Source organism: Amborella trichopoda, chromosome 2 (assembly GCF_054954075.1).
Source record: "Amborella trichopoda isolate Santa Cruz 75 chromosome 2, AtrichopodaSantaCruz75HAP2 v2.0, whole genome shotgun sequence".
Taxonomy (NCBI): domain Eukaryota; kingdom Viridiplantae; phylum Streptophyta; class Magnoliopsida; order Amborellales; family Amborellaceae; genus Amborella; species Amborella trichopoda.
Window position 1 is genome coordinate 1,601,146 of NC_142337.1, and position 23,284 is coordinate 1,624,429.

Genomic DNA, 23,284 nt, shown 5'->3' on the forward strand with positions numbered 1-23,284 from the left:
ACCTTAAATTTTAAAATGAGTAATTGCGAACCATCTAATTTGACATCTAATTAATGGGAATAATTGTGACCTCTTAGGTGAGATCCTGATATTCAAGATTCCTAATTCGCAAACAAGAAGTTCACCCTACATCTCTCTCTCTTCCCACACAAAAACAAGACGAGACTTTGGAGTCGTGACACAAGCAACAATTCAAGAACAATTAATTTAAATACTGGTAAAGAAAGTTGTAAAACATTAAGACCAAAACAAACAGAAAGTTGTAAGCCCACATGAATAAATCTCCCATTGCCAAATGTTATGTAGCCTCCAAATTACACCACCATTTCGACCTTACAAATCAATCAAAATTAAACAGGTCCAAGATGCAGATAAACAACCAAAAACTTCTAAAGCTGAAGTTCCCTCTGCCTGTTATGTACCACTAAGCATGAAAATCCAAATATTACTTAATTTCAGGAAAAACCAGCACATGAAAGTTCTCTCTCTCTCTCTCTCTCTCTCTCTCTCTCTCTCTCTCTTACAATAAAAAGGGGAAACCAAACCTGAACCTAAAGGTCAAAATTGGATCGGTGCCGTGGCCGTAATGTACAAAGCAACTCATCATCTGAGGAGACCCCTTCTTATTCTCCATTTTAGATGCTTTGAACTTTGTTGGGAACCAGCAGTTCTACCCTAGACCAGAATTTGCCCCTACTCCAGAGAGAGTAAAGAATCATTATAAAGCATTCTTCGTGCTGATCCGTTCTGAACTGTACATGTGCATCTGTAATAAGAGAGAAACCAATCTGCAATGCTGATCTCATAAACCCCTTGCTCAGTTGTTCATGTACAAAATGGAATCTCTCAGAGGTGGGACTGTCACCTAAGAACATCACATTAAAGCTGTCTGGCCTGTAACAAATGAGGGGTTTAGTCATCAATTCATCATCCATTTTCAACATTTACTGGCACGGTTAGCTCAATACAGATCGCATGTAAATTTGCACTCCATACTTAAAGCTTGAAAACAGGTGCTGAGCCTCTACACGCACGCTATCTATCTATATATATATATATATATATATATATATATATATATATATATATATAGAGTTATATATATATATATATAGAGAGAGAGAGAGAGGAAAAGTCTTTCCAACTCTTATAGGCGAAAATGAACAGTGATTTCGCCCATACTCATCACCTTCCAAAGTTCATCATACAGTCATGATTTGTTCGGTCATGTTTCATTTTTCATTTTTTTTTTTATAAATTGGAATGATCTGAAATTTGGAGCGTATGAACATCTTCGTGAGCTGCACCTAATAAAAACATGAAAAAAATATTTCGCAAAATATATTTTGACCAAAATACCCCCGTAAATTTTTAGGGGTATTTTGGTCATTTATATTTTACAAATTATTTTTTTTCTATATTTTTATTAGATTCTCCTATTTTTTATGAACACCCGCTCCGAATTTCAGATCATTCCTATTTGTAAAAAAAAAATGAAAATTGAAGCACTACCAGACAGCTGTGACTATGCGATGAACTTTGGACGGTGATAAGCATATATGAAATCACTGTTCATTTTCGCCTATAGGCGTTACGTAGTGTTTTTCATATATATATATATATATATATATATATATATATATATATGGAAAAAGCTAGGATTAACCCACTAGCTCATATGAACAAATGAGCCCAACGGTCCATATTGAATCTGGACCGATCTGACGATCACGGATATCTGGTAGTGTTTGAATTTTATTTATTTTTCTACAAATCCAAATCACTTGAAAATCTAGGCCTGTGCTTATCATAATTAGGTGAATCTTGGAAAAATATATAAAAAAAAAATTTACATAAAATAATTGACCAAATTACCCTTGAAAAATTTCGGAGGGTATTTTGGTCATTTTTTTGCGAATAATTTTTTTATATTTTTATTAGGTACGTCTTGATGAGAAGACCGCACAAATAAAATTTCAAGTAATTTGGATTTGTAGAAAAATAAATAAAATTCAAACACTACCAGACATCCGTGATCGTCAGATCGGTCCAGATTCAATCTAGACCGTTGGGCTCATATGTTTATATGAGCTAGTGGACTAATCCCAGCTTTTTCCTACATATATATATATATATATATATATATATATATATATATATATATATATATATATATATATATATATATATATATGGGATTGTATAGCATGAAAACCATTTATCCAAGCCATTGGATGTCAATAGATAGTTTGAGGTATCACAAAGTTCAAGAATTTTTTTTTTTAACTTTTGAGTTTAGTCAATGATACAACCATCTGATTTAACATCTAACAAACAAGCGTGATTGTAACATCCTTGTACTAAATGTAAATGGTCTATTTGTATATTATATATATATAGAAGATACTACAAAATGCCTATAGACGAAAATGAACAGTGATTTCGCCTACGCTCAACACCATCCAAACTTCATCGCACGGTCACAGTTGTCCGATAGTGTTTCAACTTTCTTTTTTTTTATTAATCGGAATAATCTGAAATTTGGAGTGTGTGTACATCTTAGTGAGGCACACCTAATAAAAATATGAAAAAAATAATTTACAAAATATAAATTGACTAAATTAACCACAAAAATTTATGGGGGTATTTTGGTCAATTTATGTTTACCAATTATTTTTTTCATATTTTTATTAGGTGCGCCTCACTAAAATGTACATGCGCTCCAAATTTCAAGTAATTTGGATTTGTAGAAAAAAATAAAAATTGAAACACTACCGGACAACTATGACCATGCGATGAAGTTTGGATGGTGATGAGGGTAGGTGAAATAACTGCTCATTTTCGCTTATAGGCGTTAGGAAGAGTTTTCCATATATATATATATATATATATATAGAGTATTCAAGTTTTCATAAAACACAAGAGCAAACCACATAATCAGACATGAAGTTACTACACATAACTCAATATTTTGGAAAACAATAAATGATGATGCCAAATTGACCATGGACCTTGATGTGCATGATTTTACCGGCCTACACTATAGAAGTACACAAGAAAACCAACTCTTGTACGAGAAGTTGACATGGCCTTGAGAATTGAAAGTTGCCTCAGTATTGATTGCAAGCCATACCTCATCGTCAGAGCCTTTTCATATTAATTGGGGTCAGTTGCATGAATTCTTGTCCGCTATTATGCTCTACTAAGGGTCATACCCTCAAAGAGGCTATAAGTCCCCATACCTTTTCTCACTACTTCCAACCATGTCTTTTTGGACCTACCCCTTGTTTTTTTTAGCCTTCCACTTGAACTAACTTGCACCTCCTAACAGGTGCTATACTAGGTCAGCGCAACACATGGCCAACCCACCTAAGTACTCTCTCTCATCTTATCAGCTATTGGCGCCACACTTAAATTTTTTCGAATGTATTTATTCTGAATTCTATCTCTACTTGTCTTGCTACTCATCCATCACAACATTTTCATCTCAGCTACACTCATTCTATAGGTATGTTTCTTGAACCGCCCTACATTCGGCCCATAAAACAAAGCTGGTCTCAAAGCTATCCTATAAAACTTTCCCTTCAGTTTCATTGGTACGCGGCGATGGCATAAAACTCTAGTTGCACATCTTCACTTCGCCTACCTAACTCTAATTTTTTGTGGGACATTTTCCTCAATCTCACCAATTTCCTGGACTATTGACCCAAGATTTCGAAAGTGCGCTCTTTTTGGTAATTCGTCGCCGTCAATCTTAACTACTTCCTCGCCTCTGCTCCTACTATTACTAAACTTGTACTCTATGTATTCTGTATTAGTCCGGCTAATTTTAAAAACTTTAAATTTTAGAGCATCCCTCTATATTGACGCCATTTCGAGTCTCATCGATCAAAACTATGTTGTCCGCGAACAACATGCACCACAGTATCTCATCTTGTATGTGCCTAGTTAAGTTATCGTATGAGCTCAATCCTGACCCCTGTTGTTGACCTATTGTCACCTAAAACTCGCACCTCTCTACTAGTTATTCATACACTAGATAGTGCTTCCTCATACATATCTCTCACCAAGTCAATGTAGTGGTTGACTTCTTTCCTTTCCAACACCCACCAAATTAAATCTCGAGGTACTCTATCATAAGCTTTCTCTAGATCAATAAATACCATTTGGAGGTTTTTTCCCTTCGCCTCAGCTGTTGACTTCACTGATATAAAATTGAATTGGTTTTCTGATACACTCGTTTCATGCCTTAGTCTTTGTTCAATCACTCACTCCCACAGCTTCACAATGTGGCTCATAAGTTTGATTCCTCGATAGTTCGTACAATTTTTTATGTTTCTCTTAAATAGACAATACTTTTTCTCCATTCATCTGGCATTTCTTTGTTCTCAACATCTTGTTGAACAGCTTGGTCAGCCATAATGCCAATCTCCCCCATGCACGTCCAAACCTCTACTGGCATACTATCTTATCCTAAAGCCTTCCCTTTCTTCATCTTCTTCAAAGCTTATTTTACTTCTGATATCCAAATACTACAAATGTATTTATGACCTCCACTCTAATTTATGCCAATGGTTCCTTCTGCTGGTATGTTTCTATTGTGTTTGTCATTTAATAAGTTTTGAAAATAAATTATCAACCTTTCGTTTACCTCTTTGGCCTTTCACCAATAGCCACAAGCCATCCCCATATTCAGTCCTCTTCCAAGGCCTGTTCAACTGGCTCATGGCTAGATCAATCAGTTTCGGGTCAAACAAGAACAACTAGAATCAATCATCCTTGACAAAAACCCTTTGATCATCACTTTTAATGCATTTAATATGGTCTAGATCCCTTATTCACTCTATTAAAAGCTTTTCAAAAGATTAATAACTTATATTCAATGGACATATGACTACAAAAGCTTTATAAGGAGCCCAAGAAAGTTCGAGTGAAGTCGATACCACTTGATTGATTGGTTTCAAGTTAAGCTTTAAAACGTTTCTCATCGCATGTGAATGTGTACTGCAACCCAATTTGTAAGGAAAATAAGAAAAGCGTTCAATTGCCAGGACATCAAATAAGCACAAGGAACCAAATCCAAACATCTTTTGAAACTCCATAACCTTAAGTTTGCCAAGAGCACCCATACAAGTATAAGTTCATGGAACTATCACTAAAACAAAGACAGGACAGGACCAGCAGGTCCGACTGGGAACTGGTGGTCACACTGGTCAGACCGGGGCCCCAATCTGTTGGGAACATTGAACTGACATTGCACCGCAGTATATCCAGTTCAGTGCCTACACTGCCATTTCAACTTGGTTCAGACTAAATCTACCAGTACCGACCCAGTAAAACTTTGCAGGTGCCAATTTTTTTGTTTTACCTCACTTGAGAAGTCATTTTTTGGGTGTTTTTTCTCTCTTCTCAAATAGTATTAGGGATCTTACTAACATTTGGGAGGGTTTAGAGTTTGAAAAGAAGATCTATACAGGGAGAACAAGTTTCATAAGTTTTGCCCTCTCTCTCTCTCTCTCTCTCTCTCTCTCACATGCCCACAAAGACAAACACATGCACACACACACATGCACGCATACACATAATTTTGGGAGCTATACTCTACTTCCAAGGGGACTCCATTTAGTCATCTGCATTATTCCAACCCACTAGTAAGTTTATTTATTTAAACTAATATTTGATTTAACTGCTTGCGTTTCGAAAAGTTTTTTATTTTTTTAGAGGATTTTCAAATAACAAATTTCTTCTTTTTTTCCCCCCCAAATCATTGTAATGGTCTTTTGCTTTAATATTGTACTTGCCTACTTGGTGGATTCTATACATTTTTTTTTATATATTACTTTTTCAAGCTTTTTTCCTTTTTTCCATTTTTATAATTTATACATATTTTTCCTACTTTCTCAATATTTATTTTTTTATTTTTCAGGTTTTTTAACCTTTTTCTCTTTTACCATTTTATTATTATTTTCCTGAATTTTTTAAACTTCTTAAATTTTGACTGGTCTGACCAGTGAAACAGTCCAGTTCAACCAGTCAACCAACCGGTGCCTTCAACAATTTGATATTCCACTCGTCCTGGTGACATTGGCAATTATATGTCAAATGTTCATCCTTATTTTAGTCCTCAAAGAGTCTTATTGTGTTATCGAAACCGAAAAGCAGCAATTCCACATTAACTTCCTTGTTGAAACTTAATCTATGAATCAATACTTTCATAGATAGCATCCTAAGCTTCTCAAGGTTCTTTCTCCGACTAAAAAATAAATAAGTGGCATATGTATTTGAAATCAAGAATACTTACATGTCCAAACTATCCTACGAAAGGATTACCACCAAGGGAGAACCATTTATGACTAGATCTTCCATTTTGTATGTCTCAGATCATAAACTTTAAAAAAAATAAAAAGAAAAATAGGAGGCATACCAATTCATGACAAAGTTACTTTGCATGCTCAAAAAAATAAATTAAAATAAGGGAAAATTCATATAGAACCCTAATTCCTCATATTGTTTCATGGTAGACCCTCCTTCCGTTTTTCTTTCAAGCAGCATAAGGAAACCCTTAAAGATTTCACCATACCCCTCATCTCTTATTGACTTTGATCATAAAAATTAACCCCAATAAATATTTTTATACCATTTCAACCCAAAAACATTTTTAATGGGTGGAAAGGGAAAAAGAGGGTTAAAAAAGTTTTTGGGTTGAAACGGTATAAAAAGATTTGTTGGGGCTAATTTTTACAGTCAAAAGTCAATTAAAGAGGGAGATAAGAGATAAAGGGGTGTGATGAAATCTTTAGGGGCTTCTTTGTGCCGCTTGAAAGAAAACAGAAGGAGGGTCTACCATGAAATAATATGAAGAATTAGGGTTCTATACGAAATTTTTTCTCAAAATAAGGGCAATTAATATAAACATACTATTTTTGGAATTAAAAAATAATCCCAATATTTTTATATTGAAGGCCAAGGTCTCTTTTTGTTTATTTTTACCCAAAATAACCCTAGACCACATCCAAAAAAAAATTTCGGAAGCTCGAAGTACTGGACGTACTTCTCTATAATAATGTCAGTGGAGTGCCTGACCTACAACTGGTAAGTTTTTTATCAGAAATCGGTCCAGGACTCTTCTCATCTCACTCTCTCTCACTCCAAGTCGGTCCAATCCAAGAGCTGGACTGACTTATGGCATAATAATGTCGGTGGAGTGCCTAACCTACCACTGGCAAGTTTTTTGCCAGAGATCGGTCCAAGACTCTTCTCATCTCTATCTCTATCTCTCTCTCCAAGTCGGTCCAATCCAAAAGCTGGACTGACTTCTGGCATAATACTTGCTAGAGGTAAGTCCGATATTTGGAGTGCCAGACCAACATTATCATAGAGACACTGGCCTGGTACTTCAAGTGTTACACAGACTTCTCAAAAAAAAGACAAGGTCGGACGCCGTCTGGACTACAAGTCCCAGACAGGGCCCTGGGTTAAATTTTTTTTTGGGGGGGGGTGGGGGGGATTTTGGGAAGAAATAAAAATTCACACGAAAGAGACCTGGTGTAAGATATGAAAATATAGTGATACTTTCTTAATCAGGAACAGGAAAAATCATATTTTCACTTTAATTACCAATATAAGAAGATGAAAACACAGATCACAATTATAATAGCATCAAAGTTCATGACCATAAAAAACCAAGTCATCAGAAGACCAACAAATCAAGCATAGTGATAATCCTTCTAAAGCGAGCATAGAAAAAGTGTTTAAAACATAAAATCAGATGGGAGACATACCTTTTCTCTGAGAATGGGCTCTAGGTATTGGGTTACATAGGATTTGTTTTAAATAGTCACTAAGAAAAGCGTCCAACTTGACCAACCAGAGTGCAAGCGCAGATGTTGTCTGCGGTATATTCGGAAAGAATACAACAATTTCATCAATAACTGTGTTTGCACCTAAGACTGGCTTCGATTGGCAGAGCCAATCCTCATTGATGGCACCCACAAAATCAGTGAGAACCTGCATTAGATGATGAAAAAATTTGGAGTAAATCACAATTCACCCAACCAATTCATTAGAACAGACATGTCGTGCAAACAAATGGAGTAACATAAGACCTGCAAAAGTTCTGGCATAGATGATGCACGCCTAAGACGGCTCACCCAAAGCTTGTGGGCAGATTCAGTCCACGAAGCCACAAAAGTTTCTTCAGTCATGACAGCCTGCAGGGAGTCAAACAATAATTATTTTGAATTTCACATTTAACACAACAGTATCACGGTCCCATCTCGACTATCATGACAACAATGAGGATGATGTAAAGTAGTATTATTTCACACAGAAGTATCCAATAACCTCTGCACTAGAAGGCCCCCCAAGTTCAGTACTAATGCTAGGAATTATTTTACGTCTTCAACTGCCAGCCGAAAATGAAGGGAGTACATCAAGTCATTCAACCCTGTAGAATTGACCAAAAGGATGGGTGTGACACATTTGGCACCACCCAAAATCATAGGGTATTAACAGTGATTTTACCCTGTGAATCTAAATGATATGATTCTAAAAGATCTCCGCGATTTCGTTCATTTCAATTTTTTTTTATCCCATTATACTGCCCTGAGATTTGGTGCCAATTCATTGCCACTCATCCACTTGGTTATTTTCCAGCATCAGTTAGATTTCCACTATGTACCACTAGAAAGGCCAGTTGACACATTAAGTACAGAAAATTGAGGTAGAAGTAATAGCATATCATTTATGTAAGCCAAGTAGATGATTCACCTCGATTGCATGGATTGCTGCTTTGAGAGATTGCAGCCTTGAAGAAAGAACTCTATGTCCTGAAAAAGCATCATCATTATCTGTTTTCTTGCACTTTGCAACATGGATAGTATACTTTGCCTCAAGGTCAAAGTCCAGCTCAAAAGTGGAATGGCAAATGGCACAATGCCTCTCATCTCTCCAATATAAGTCATGACAACTTCTGCAGTGAATAAGCTGCTCCCCAGCAGACCTTGCTTTGTATTTTGGGGCATTCAGATTTTCATAGAAGTCATTCCAAATCCAAGCATCCAAAGCTTGCAGCCGACCCCATTTGTGTTTCTTCTCTTTGTCACTCTTTCCTAGTTCAATTTGTATGGCCCCTGATGAGGCAAAGGAATCCTCTCGACATTCAGTGGAAAGCTGGGAATTGTTGTCTATGTCTGAAACAGGGGAAGTACCATCTCCGCTGAAATTTCCCAGTTCAAGTACATTGTGTCTTATTGATTCACTTGCTGCACTATCCGCCATAGTCTGAAATAGAAAAGACTCTCGTTTCTCCAAAGATGAAAGAAGATGAGCCTCACGGGTACCCCTACCGTCGAGACTTGTCAACAAAGCATGCAATGCCTGCAAGGTCCAGAAACAAATGCAGATATGATTAGAAACACCAATGAGGAGTATAGGACTGCATTTTCTAAAGAATTTGGACCTGGACATGCAAAAGGACTTTCCAGACAGGTAAAATTTTAGAAATGGGGATTTCAAAACATTCACATGTTCATGCATGTAGCATTAAACCCCCCACCGGGAAAAAGTTCTGCCATTTTTCTGTTTAACGTACCTTCCTAAATTTGATTTATCAAACACCACAACCCAACTTTTTTGGTCCCGCCATACCATTTTTTAGCTGCTTGAGTGAATACCCACTAATCTTTCTACGTTTTTTTTAGTAGATTTCACCAAAAAAAAAAAGCGAAGAGCCTTACATCCAGAATGTAAAAATTAGTGGAACACAACACAAGCATGTTCAAACACAAAGTGAAGACTGAGGTACTGTATTTATTCGTTCTTTTGAACAGTGTCGTTACGTAATAAATCCTATAGATATGTGGATACATCATGTGAAAGACCGCGATGCATAGTAAGTATCCTGCCAAATCTACACTGTGAGTATGCATATTCTTCTCTTGTCCTGCAAAACAGCTACTTTTATTGAATATAAATATCTAATGAGTGGTCCTAAATCCATAAGTCATGGTATGTCTTCTCCACCTCCATCAAGAGCAAAGCATATTCTCCTCGTCCTGTCAAAACAGCTACTTTTATTGAATATAAATATCTAATAAGTGGTCATGATATGTCTTCTCCACCTCCATCAAAAGCAAAGCATATTCTTTTCTTGTCCTGTCAAAACAGCTACTTTTATTGAATATAAGAGTATCTAATAAGTGGTCCTAAATCCATAAGTCATGGTATGTCTTCTCCACCTCCATCAAGAGTAAAGTAATTGGAACTTGGAGAAAGAATCTCTACATCTATGATCTTGAATAGTAATTATAACTAACATTACATGAGTACCTTTTCTGAATCAATCACTTCCCAGTGCCCATCTTCAGATGATTCAAAATAGATCCTCCTATGGCCAGGGTCATCAGCATTACAAGGGCCCAAGAAAAGCCAATAGCTATTGTATCTGCGATCAGATCCCAGAAAGATAGACTGCATTGGATGAGAGCCAGAACCCAAATTCTTTGCCTTTATAGGTTTTGTTGTGGGACCATCAATTCCAGGAAAGTTACTTTTGTTGATAGCAGATGGCTCACTCCTGGAAGTGTTTGAGGCTTGTGATTTATTTGCAAAGAAATCATGCTCAGGAAGACTTTGAAGTGGTACAGGCATCTTATTGTAACTCGCTGATGATCTCTTTATTTTAGCACCAGATCCATGATGCCGAGTCTCAGGAACCATTTCTAATCTGGCTCTTGCTGGATCCTACAACAAATCATAGAATTGGTCATTGCCATATGAAATAATTTTAAAACTAATAATATAAAGACACAAGTTTTCATACTTAATATAAAACCAATAATAAGGAACATTCACTAATGCAACCTGCAAAGACCAATATTTCTCATTTCGTATTTACCAACAAATAGCAATAATCTATTACAAGGCAATTAGTAAAGATGTTGTGAAGCCAACCACACACACTGGCCTTGGAAAATCAAAGAAAAAATGGAATATCGAAGGATCAAAGATACTCAGGGATTCTACCACACACATGTCAGATAGCACAAAACATCAGATAAATGACCACAAGGTTTAAACCCAATGAACATGTTCTAAAATTGAATGACAAATTGCATAAACATGAAAAAGAAAAGTCAATAACTCGGGCGATTTTGGCCTATGTAAGAGAAACTGCAGAGAGAAATTGAACAGATCCATGGCCCACTTGGACACTCAGATTTTAGAAACATCGCCAGCTTGGGTGCCACTAATCAAAGGGGAGACTATTTTTAGTAACCCTGCTTATCTACAAAGTGCAGCAAAAAATGCCTGTAGACCCGTTTTTCCTCTATGCTAGAAAAATAAATCCGGTTTTTCAGGATTGCCCATGAAGGTAAGCAGGGTTAATTCTTGGATATGACTATTCAGTATAAAACATCCAAATTGACCCCTAGGCTACAACTGATGGAAACCAAGTGGAGGGCGAACATTTTTAAAAAAAATCAAAGTAATGACAAACAAGCTAGCTGGAAACCCACAATAAAGAATAGTGCTAATGACTCCATCATGATCTCTCAAAGAATGTTCTCCATGGAAGTCCTAAGAAACTTAGAAGTCATGTAATGAACAATAATTTATATCACAAAATATTGCATAGAATTCATAAAATGTGGGCTATCCCTCAGCATGAATTGGAACCACATTAATCGCACAGAATGAACCCCTCAATTCTAAGTCATATAAAGTAGAAATTTAAGACAAACTGATCAAACAACAACTTTTTTACCTTAACTGATCAGTTATGTCATAAGCTGGAAAGGTGCAACCAACTAAAAGAATAAAAAACAGTAATCTATAAATCATTAAAACAAGGAAAGTTGAGAGGAAAATAAGACGACAGCACTCATTATCCAATTTCTGATCCTTAGCAGATTTTTCTACTCTATGAGAATTTAAAGAATAGGCAATAACATTCTAATAAACATTCATAAATCGTACAACATAAACGAATTGGTAGACAAATCACAAAACACAAAGATACTAATGCTTATTAATTTGCACGAGCATCTAAATAATGTTCAAGAGAAAACAGCTTGTGGAGACAAATTTCAAGAACCATTTAAAACAGAGTCAAACATATTAAAATGAAAATTAAGGAAAGTTCCAAAAGTACCTCCTTTTGTATACCAGGTCCAGCATCCATAAGATCAACCAGGGCCACCAGAGCATTAAGTTTCTCTTCAATGCTTAGGTTTGAATATTCCCCTTCCATCAAACCCAACACCCATGCTTCACCTACATGACTCTCATCAATCTCGGTGCCTTCCGTTATGCTTTTGCACAACTTCTTGTTAAAACCAACACGCCTACGTTTGCTCCCCTCATACATTTCTGAATCTGACTCCTCAGAAGCATCAGATTCTTCACTATCATCTGTTTCTTCATCCACAGAATCATTATCCACACTTCCTGAGTCTTCACTATCGGAATCAAACTGCATAGATCCTTTTAAACTTCCAGGATTTCCCCGAAGGCGGTATGCTGTAGGTGAGATCTTCTCAAACAATGTAATGTCACTCGAAAGAGTAGAACTTACTAGAGGTTCCAGTCCATCAATTGTCATAGGCTGATTTAAACTTGACACCTGTAAAAATGGAAACAATTTCCAAGTTTGTCACAATCACTATCCTTAATCTATTTTTGTATAACAAATAAACTCATTTAACAAATATTGACAAGAATACATCAGAAAGGAAGACAACCCACTATGGTGATGGTGGCACAGAATCCCATAAATCTAGACTTTGCATTGTTAAACTTATGTATATAAACTATCTGCCACTGCATTGGCTTCCCCAAGTGAATAAGGAGCCTTGATTCCAGAAAAGTAAAATAGCATAGCTCATGCAAAGTAACAGCTAGCCTCCTAGGATCAGACCTTCTTTCTTGACCTTTGAGTAACATCCACAAGAGGCGGCACTTAAAACTAATTTTGTTTTTTATGATAATGGGAAAGTAATATTTACAAACAAAGAGACTAGCAACCAGGGCCAAACTTTGAACCACAACCTTCCATTTGGGGCAAAGTTCCACACAGTTGAGCCATGGTTTCCAGTGGGTTACACTGTTATCACGCACATTATTAACAGTAAAAGCTGTCAAAAAACCAAATGGAAATATCCATTTGAAACTCAATGCAAATTACCTACCTGAAAAGCTTTCACTAAATCAGATATTTTCAACCCATTACTTCCTCGTTCAGATAATAATCTGTATAATTCACCTTTCAAAGATCCTGGAGAGATTCCATGTCTCAACATTTTACTGTTATCCTACAAAGCAAAACATACAAGACAAACATAATCCGGAGTTAGCCACATGAACTCCATAAGCTCAACATTAACAGAATCATAAATTTATATTGTCGGGAGAGTAATGCCCAATGAATCCAAAGAAAGAAACCAGACACATACTCCTGACGCTAGACAAGTTACTGCAATAAGATTTTTGTATAAATAATAGCAATAGTAACTTACTTAATGATTTTTTCTTACATGTTAATGTCCAGCTTCTCTATAATCAATGTTTCACTACAAAGTAGATGAGAAAGTCTACATCAAGTTGTCAGATGATGCAATGCAATATAGACACATAGAAGCGTCAAGGACGTGGGGCGTACAGAGAAAGCAAGAAAATCAGTTTCAAGTACATAACAGGACCTTAGAAGTGTAAGAATCAATATGAATTAATAATTTGAACAGCTCACTAACAATCAAATATTCTATTTAGGAATCGCCAGTTCTACCTTGTCCATAATTCCTTTTCGAGGCAGTGATGAATGCCGCTTTCTACCAAATCCAGCTGCAAGCATAATCTGGCGGAGTATCTCAGTCCACGTAAGAGGATTTAGAAATCTATTCCACAATTTAGGATCAAAACCTTGCTGCTTTATCTGTTAAGCCATATATATGCATATCAGAACTACAAGTATGCAAGAATGTGGACAATAAGAAGCTCTGAAGGCATGATTTGAAAGTGAATGTAAGGAAAAGTTTCATCTTGTTACCTACAGTCAACAAATTCACTATTTAGAATTATTAGGTCAATAAACTTAAAGGTACATTTGTCTGTTCAGATTTATGGTGACTTCATGTAAATAATCTAGGATTGGCCCAAATCACAACACAGATTTATTCCCATAGTCCTGTGTAACTAAGCAAGAATACACTGTTTAAGAAATAGAATGTTTAAGAAGATCGAAAATTCAATGCTTTGGGCACCAGATATAATAAGAAAATATTGCCGACTACATGATATTACAACATACAGATTGAAGAAATCCAAGAAAACGGCAATCCATATGAGCGCGACTCCATATAAAAGACCCCGCACTGAGCTCCCTTCCAATCTCCACTAGAAGATATTTGATAAGAGCCATATGAATTGTTCCAAGCAACAAGGAATCCTGAAAACATGTATAGAACAAAAATATGATGTAACACAAGACAGTGAACCCATTAAAGAGGCAAATAACTGGCAATTTTAATATCATATAGAAAAAGCATTCATGGCTTATGTACTTATCCCTAATAAGGTCAAAGACTAAAAATTGCCCATATACAAATAGAACAGAAAGGGCCAGATATCCTCTTATGTTATAACATAAAATACCAAACAGCCTGTGCATTTATAATATTAACAAAATGCACCTATGTCTAGGTCAAAGCCATAATCGGAAAGGAACTTAAGGGACAGGCGAAAGGCGCTACCTTGGTAACCTACACGGCACCTTGACCACCTACGCAGGTACCTAGAGGTACCCCAGCCCTAGACACCCCATGAAGCCAAGGTGAGGCATCTAGGGCCATGGCCTGCCTCAAGGAGCCGCCTAGGCACCAAGGTGCACCACCCTTTAATACATTGATTCTTTTTCCAATCAATATGATCACTTGCACTCTACGGCATGGAGTTCAATCCAACGAGGCCAGCACCTGAACATTTGGTTCTGATCACCTCCTGAAGCCATCAATCTGAATTTTGATGGCAGTTCCAGGGGCACCCAGGGAACACCAGGCAGGGGAGGTACTTTTAAAGATGAAAATGGTCTGGTTTTATTCTCATTCTCCGGCGCCATAGGCACCACTGATGTCACTGAAGCAGAGACGCAAGCCCTGTAAAGTGACTCTGCTAATGTGATTCTGTGGGTGGTGGTTGAAATTCGCTGCCCATGGCGTCTTGACAGCATATTTCAAGAAACTTTGGATATCATTTCAGGTTTAACAGTAACTTCTACTCTCATTTGGCATGAATCGAAGAAATTTGAAGACAATCTGGAAAAAGAAGGGAACGAAAAATATTCACTCAAAATTCTGACAGATGAGCAATAGAGGTTTCTGTAAACGATTAATTTTGGCCATTCTTTGTGCAGTTTCTATTTACACCGTCAATTTTTGTAAAGATTGTACAGCCTTATGGGGCATCCATATACAAGTTCATAGTCTTCTATGTCCACATATTTAGGGGTGCCAATGGACCCGGACCCGACCCATACCCGCCGGTTATGCCCAACACGGTTACGGGTATGGGTCCAAGTTTTGGATCCGCGAGTAGGGTCCGGGTCCAATATACCCGACCCAGCAGGTACCCAGACCCAAATTTTTAGTTTACCCAAAGGCCAAAGCCCCAACCCTAAAATCGTTTCAATACTTTTTGTCTTCCCTTGGTTCCCCAAACGGCCAAACCCCATAGCCATCCTCCGTCTCTGCAATTCTCCCTCTCTCAATTTCTTGGAGATATAGCTCTCTCCCTAGATCTTGAATGTCTCTCTCTCTCTCTCTCTCTCTCTCTCTCTCTCTCGACCCCTCAAAAATCAATGCTCTGTTGTTCTCCATTCTAGGCTACAAAAAAAGAAGCTCATAGTGAAGGTAGCAATGGATCCAACCAGACCAGGGACCTGACAGGATAGAACCAGGACCCAACGGGTACCGGTATGGATCCAACTTTTGGACCTGACGGGTCGGGGTCTGGGTCCAAAGCCTGGACCTGAATACGGGTCTAGGTCTGAGTAAGGGTCCCGCTGGACCCGACCCATTGCCACCCCTACACATATTACATGGACACATGAGGTTCACAATAGCTGAAGTACTGGAATTTGAAGAAAGTTGCCACTGTACAAAACATTTGAAAGACTAAAATGCAAAGCATGGCCATAAGAGGCTAAAGCTAGACCTTGATAGTTGAATGGAGTCATGGAAATTATACCTGGTCATGGAATGCTTGAGCAAACTCATCTAGTGTAAATTGGCCTAAAGCAAACACCTCAGCATGAGCATATAAGAATTTGAACACCTGCACAAGTCGCAAGAAGTAAGGTTTCATTCAAAATAGCTATTGAAAAAGAACATGGAAGTCACAAAAATCATCACCAGCAAAGTTCACAATTCTGATACAAATCTTGTGACTTCTAATAGTTGCTAAAACTTGCCAAAAACACTGAAGACCTTATACTGAGTTCAGATGGTAAATGGGCTCAAAAAGAGGGGACCAATTAAAAAAAAAAAAAGTGTCTAAAAAGAGGACAGGTTTGCAAGCTAGGATCTGAACATGGCAACATCAAGAAATACAAAAAATACAAACTCAAATCTCATTTCATTACAAATTTATAGTTGACCGGCCCAAATCAATATTGCCATATGGCATACATTGCATAGTTGGGAAACAATGATGTTACCCCTTGCAGCAGCTCTAACAGGACTGCAGAGGAAAGGAATCAACACAACTACTTATAAAATTGATTCATTTTTACTGAACAGACAAAGAGATGTCATAATAAGGAAAATGCCATGTCAGAAGGAGGGATACGAAAGAAATTATGAGAATCAGGAAATGATTTGAAATGATATGTGAATTGGGGCAGAAAGAGCTCCTATTCTTCTCAGGAGGGACTTCTTGCCACAAACTAAGTCAGGAATCACATATGCTGGTGCAAGCATGACTGAAGGAGTGGATGTCATCACTTCAAGGTACAGCAACAAGAATAGAGCAACTAAAAGAAATCTGAAAAGATTATATGCACCTGAAGGAGCAAAAACTGCATTTGCCCCCTCGGGCAAAACGCTAGCTAGGAGTATTTTTCAGGCCCATCATTTTAGGGATGTGACCTACTCAAACTAGCAACCAACCTAATTATTATTATTATTATTATTATTATAATAATAATAATATATTGCAATCACACTTAGAAGTGTCTGAAAAACCATGCCCTAGGATTAAACACAACCATCGAATTTTTTTTTTTTTTTTTTTTGAAACTGCTCATCTAGTGATTTGAATCGAGAAAATCCTAACGAGTAATTTACCCAATAAGCAAATGCACAATTTGCTCCTCTAGAGAACAGTATACTCGCTAAAAAGAAAATTCTCTTAAATTTACATGATTCATAAATAACGTGCTGAAAATTCATTTGGACATTTTGAAGCCCAAGACAAATAAAGTAAGAGATAATCACAGAATACAGATCTATCCTAATTCAAATAACACTAATAATTTCAAAAATGAAATCATGCATGCAGATACACATATACAGAACATACAAACACACATGTTTAAGATGTCATAATACCTTAAATAGTTTTTTAACCGTCTCCGACGAAGAATCCCAAGGGCCTGCCCGTAAAGGCTGCTTCATCTCTACAGAGTGTGGGGGAAACCTTCCCAATAAGTCTGGAGAAAAGAAAAAGGTGCTTTGTCACTAGGATTAAAGAAAATCACCAATTCCCATATCAATTTTGATGGTTTGTCTGCATGCATTTGCAGATACATGCAAATCTCTACAAAGTAAGTATTAATTATAGAGACCTAACCTTTGCAAAGGGCACAACCATGATTACAATTTGCAGTCAGATGAGCCGAGGAAGCCAATCGGTTCGATGTGACACGTAATTCTCTCAATTCAAGCTCCTCGTCATCTGGTAATGCTGAAAAATCAATTAATTGTTCAACCGAGAGCTGTCCTTTAAGAGCAAGATTGCAGTTCGCGAAGTAGCTCTTAATATGGTTTTTCTTCTTTTGATTGGTTTGGACCTGAAATTTCCGTGAAATTGCCAAGACAGGACATTACCTCAGACAGCATTTCGAGCACTGAGAAAAAGACACCCAGTCCACTTTAAACCCTATGCTTATCAATACAAATATAGAAAAAATTTGCACGGACAGCATTACCATTCTTCTACATGAAGCCGACTTGGCTTTACCCTGGACCTGGAATTTACCGTGTGAACTTCTTTTTCTCTACAAGGAACATTCAAAAGAACACAAATCTTCATAAGAAAAAATTTAGGCGTTTGATAATCACAGATAGCTTTTCATTGGAAGTTTAATGCTGCTGTCCCTGGGTAACAACAGTTTATTAAAATTGCATACCTCGACTGGTTTCTGACGGCGGATTGTTTGTCGCCTTCGGATGCGCGAAATGGAAACACTACCATTTGAATAATCCTTACGTAATATTCGTAACGACATCAAACCTTTTCCTAGTCCATGTCGGCTTGCTGGGACATTCTTCCTTTGAAGAACTTGGGAGTCCAGCATAGGCAGTTCAGAATCAACACATACCTGTATAAAGGAGAAAAAAACGTTTTCAAACCCTCATAAATTGAGATAAGAAAAAATAGATATCCTAAACATTCTTTCAGAATTGACACAAACCTGTATAAGGGGGGAAAAAAACTTATTCGAACTCTCAAAATAAAATAAAATAAAATAAAATGAGATATGAAAAAATACATTTTGGATCATCCTAAACATTCCAGTCTAACATAACAGCACCACTTGAAAAAAATTCACAACTTCATCGAACAAAAATTTTATCAACATGATTCTTGCAGCACCATACTGATATAAATATTAGTTGTAATTGAATCAAATACAAAAAAAATGATAGTTACCTTTCTCCGTTTTGACCCTCTCTGAGTGCCTTGACAAGCAGAATGATTCCTGATTGACTCTGGCAACATAAACATTCACAAGGAAAATCAAAATAGGAACTGCACCAATGCAACTCAAAGTGGGAATAACCATTTAAGTAGAACAAGAAAGAAAATTCAAAGGCTCCATTGAGGTGATGGCACATACCAAAATTTATATTAATCTAATGTATAAGAACAATTAAAAATAAAATACTTTGAGACGTCGGATCTATATCAAACGGTCAGTAGCTCACTTAATCTAAATTGGACGGCTGGATGGGGGGGGAGTATATAACTTCTATACAGTAAGAGAAGTATAGAAATCTTTCCCTTTTCTTTGAATCATACCGGCTGAGACACAGTTTAGAAGTTTGATCGGTTGGACCGGTGGTTTGGTCCAATTTTGATAAGTATGTTACAAATAAGCTCAAAAACACACATTAACACGTTTAGAGAATTAAGGGTATCTATGAACTTTAAAATTTCATCCACTGTTTAGTATTATAACAATGTTAGATCCTTCTTGGATTGCTTTATAAAAAATAAACCACCCCATCAAGGTTAGTTTCATTTAGGGAAACGCCTGAATGGAAGATTGACAGGTGGCCTGCTTTTATAACCAATTAGTTTTGAGGGGTTCCCTTGGTTGAATTTCTCTGAGGTTAGCTTTCAAGAGGCAGTTAAGCTGCCTCCTTTTCAAGTATGCTAAAGAGATCGCATCAGCAATCCTAACCTAAATTCAAATGCATGAAAATGGGTAGGTAAAATTGAAGCTGTAGCCCCATAGATCATATTCACCAATTTCTTCCATTAAACAGATTTAACGTATGAATCATGACTAACAAAAGTAATCTCAATGAGAAGTAAATGATACTATAGTTTTGACCTCTCCAATAATTACAATGGACCTTCAAGATTATGCATACCATCTTTCATTTAGAGACTAAAATGATATTCCAGAATAAGGTATTGACTCAAGCACTCCCATCCTAGATGCTTTGCATATGAAAGAAAGCATGATAATGCCAAGTCACCTAACAGTTTGACTACATTTTGGTGCATCACATTATTTAGCCAATGAACATATAGGAGAAAAAGCAAATATCATATGGTACATTACCATTCACTAACTTTCAAAAGAAAAAAGGAATCCATGCACTCTCTACTTTCGGAGGATTGTGAAAAGCCCCTTGCTTTTCAGGACTTTCACATGCCTCCTTTAAAAAAGAACACATAACCTTCATGTCAAGACAGCATGGTTAACCATTAGAACTAGGGGTTCTTCTGTCTTTTCTACATATGCAATAGAAACCTCCCACATCTAACCAAATTAGAAGACATTAGAATATCATCCCAAAAATAAACCAAATTATGGCATTTTAAAATTAATATTAAATGCCAAATGCCAAGCTTACCTGAATTCATACCAAATGCGCCTTGAGGAAGAGGATCAAATTCAGAACCCAAAGGTGGGCCATCTTTTCGGAACACACTCTGCAAAATTTGATCAGCAGACATAATATACTGATGCCCCAAAAGCTTTCTTCCACTTCTACTATACTTAATCCGGGCCACACGGTTCTTCTGCCGTTGTTCCAAGGCCTTACAGCTATTTGAATTATTCTTTTTGGCAGAGGCGCTCTTGGAATTACATGAAAGAGGATTGTTTTCTGTTCCATAATCCAAAAAAGTTCTATTGTTTGTTTTTTTGGCCAAGGTGCTTTCCATGTTATGATCCAACTCACGTGCCCTTTTGCTGCTAGAGAGTGGTTTTCGACTACTAAAACATAATCCATGTTGTCGATCCCTTCTCCTTCTATCACTAAACCAGCCACGTATTTGTTTATATGTTAACCTCAGGGCCCTAGCATATTCACGCATAGATTCTGGTGAAGGGTACCTATCCTCTGCATCATAAACAAAACAATGTAAGATTCCTTCAAACTGTATCAAATGTCGAATATGAGCATGAGCAAGAGCACTAGAGGCAGCCTGTCTGGAGGGGGCAGAAAAACAAGTATATTACACAAGAGACAACACGAGAAAAAGAGAGAGAGACTATGACAACATAATTAGTAGTACCTGTATAGAAATTTTCCAATGATTCAATTTGGAATGGGGACTTTCGTTTGCCCCCATTGTTTTGTGATACCAAACTTTCACCGCCATTTCCCATAAATCCAAGTATTTTGCCTGTAAATTTTGATTATCACACATCCAAAATCAATTAATATACACTTAACAGGAAGAATCATCACATATCAAGTTCCCTAATTATATTCACAACGGGAAGAATCCAAGGGAACATCATCAAGTTAATTATTTGTAGTGAAAGATAAAAAATTCTAGAGAGTTAAATAATAGCATCATATAAAAAAACACCTATGAGAGTGATGCATGAATGGATAAGAATTCCAAGACATTTGAGAATGACGCATGTATGGATTCGAATTCCAAGCTGAAGTGGAATGAAATAGCATGTAATCCGAAGAAATAAAAATAAAAAACATTGGCTGGCAATCTAACCAAATTTTGAAGGAAGAGTAATAAAAACACTATTTCATCAGCATTAGCCTGTAGATATTAGAAGAAATCCAGAGGTGTTCAGCATAGAATCTCTATAATTCGGTTTACTGAAAAAAAACCATATCAACCAGCTAAAGAAAGGGTAAAACAGATCATACCTGTCAAACCTTTGCAGAATCAATTCCTTCCCATCTAGCAACACTTCGCATTCCTCCCTGAAATAAAACTACAATCAAACAACATGAAGGAGAAGCACTTCAACTTCAATAGCTAACAATAAAAAACAAAATAAAAACGTTTTTATTAGGATAAATAAATCTATCCAATAAGCTTCTATGAGCTGCATATCTGCTTGTCAGCAAGGGAACCAAACAAACATAAACTTGCATTGCCCTCTTGAAAATATAATTGTCCTTGACAGCTACTTTAATAACTAAGAATACTGAAATTGAAGTTAACACTTCATCTATGATAAATAAACCCAACGATTCAAACCTGGAAATCAAATTAACTCTTTACAAAAGGGAAACAAGCAAACAATGATATTTCCTACATTATTTCATTTTAATGTGAAGATGCTTCAATAATCAGAAAAAAGATGGAAATAAACTTCATCTCCAAACAATTATTCTTCCAGATAATCCTAATGAATCAAAACCCCCTCTCAAATGAACTTATAGACCTATCAAAGCATAGGACTTTGGAATAAATTGAAATAGAAAAGGCCCCTACAATCAAATGCAGCACTAAAGTATAAGACAATAGAAAAACCAATGCTCAATTTCTAAGCAATCAATATAACAATTCACTAATCGAGATTAACCATACAACTAAATGATTATCACAAGATTGACCTCGATATGAATCCACCCAACATTTAGTTCCATGATATTACCTCCTCCACACTATCCTTATTAAACAAAAAAACAGCTAAGAACTAAAAAAATCTTAATACCACAACAAAATAACAAATTTCCAAATATTCTTACATTAAAATGAAGTCCTAATTGGAAAAAAAGCAAAGACTAAATCCCCATTATAGAGCTAAAGACCCCCAAATAAACAGACACATACATTAATTGAACTCATTAATTGAAGTCAAGATGAAATTTTTAGAGAGAGAGACAATTCCGTGAGCAAAAACTCGACCAGATAATCAAGGACATGAGAAAACAGCCGCTAAAAATGTTAGAGAGAGACAGGAAGAGAGAGAAACTAAACATCATCGGTATCAAAACCCACACATATCAAACACACGCTATAGAGTGGGAAAGTCGCAGAAAAGTAGCACCTGAATAACCGCTCTATGCGTAGGTTGTAAACAGGGGAAGCAATGGCGGTTTTGAGGTGAGAAAATGGAGATAGGAAGTCGAGCTGTTTTATCTCTTTAGAATTCAGTATTATCTCCCCCAAAATGGTTTCTCTCACTAAAAATGTAGCGAGTTTATATAGAGACCACATCCATTTCACTGTAGAGAGAGAAAGAAGAGAGAGAGAATCAGAGAGCACAAAAACCCTACTGGGCTTAAACCTCAGAACTAGACGAAGCCTCAAAAATATCTTCCATTACGTAGCAAGGGTTTAAGGTCAATGGATAAGGGTATTATGGTAAAAGTGCCATTACCCACTGAATCAGTGGTGAAGGACATAAAAGTCAAAAAAAAATATTGGGACCTTTTAGGTCAGCGAATGACGAATATACCCTTGGATGTTCATGAAGAAATCAAATATCTGAAGTAAAGTATTATGGAAAAAGTTTATACGAGGGTGAGGCGCTATATAATTAAATTAATGCTTATCTCAAAAACTC

At 36.7% G+C, this 23,284-nt stretch overlaps 1 protein-coding gene across 2 annotated transcripts; it reads right to left on the reverse strand.

Moving 5' to 3' along the window:
• Positions 1-251: 251 nt before the first annotated feature.
• Positions 252-22,890, reverse strand: LOC18427243 (Homeodomain-like transcriptional regulator). Of its 2 annotated transcripts, none has more exons than XM_088857285.1 (19): positions 22,766-22,890; positions 21,633-21,689; positions 21,031-21,141; positions 20,364-20,855; positions 18,928-18,986; positions 18,404-18,595; positions 18,203-18,271; positions 17,845-18,064; positions 17,604-17,704; positions 16,243-16,329; positions 14,309-14,446; positions 13,787-13,933; positions 13,191-13,313; positions 12,155-12,625; positions 10,330-10,743; positions 8,770-9,378; positions 8,106-8,210; positions 7,782-8,007; positions 252-894 (listed from the first exon to the last, which is right to left on the reverse strand). In XM_088857285.1, exons 3-19 carry the CDS (start codon positions 21,122-21,124, stop codon positions 875-877), a joined length of 3,567 nt encoding a protein of 1,188 aa, XP_088713411.1. In that variant the 5' UTR covers positions 21,125-21,141; positions 21,633-21,689; positions 22,766-22,890; the 3' UTR covers positions 252-874. The 2 variants fall into 2 exon arrangements, with proteins under 2 accessions (XP_088713411.1, XP_088713412.1); XM_088857286.1 differs by having other exon boundaries at positions 21,633-21,700.
• Between the last annotated feature and the right edge of the window lie 394 nt (positions 22,891-23,284).

Bases quoted from the DNA above. Each gene is read 5' to 3' on its own strand.
- LOC18427243 (XM_088857285.1), bottom strand. From the start codon at position 21,124: ATGGGAAATGGCGGTGAAAGTTTGGTATCACAAAACAATGGGGGCAAA. The intron at 18,065-18,202 runs GTAATGCTGTCC...CGGAAATTTCAG, and splicing joins CGGCTTCATGTAGAAGAATG to GTCCAAACCAATCAAAAGAA. The intron at 10,744-12,154 runs GTACTTTTGGAA...GATTTGTTGTAG, and splicing joins GACCTGGTATACAAAAGGAG to GATCCAGCAAGAGCCAGATT.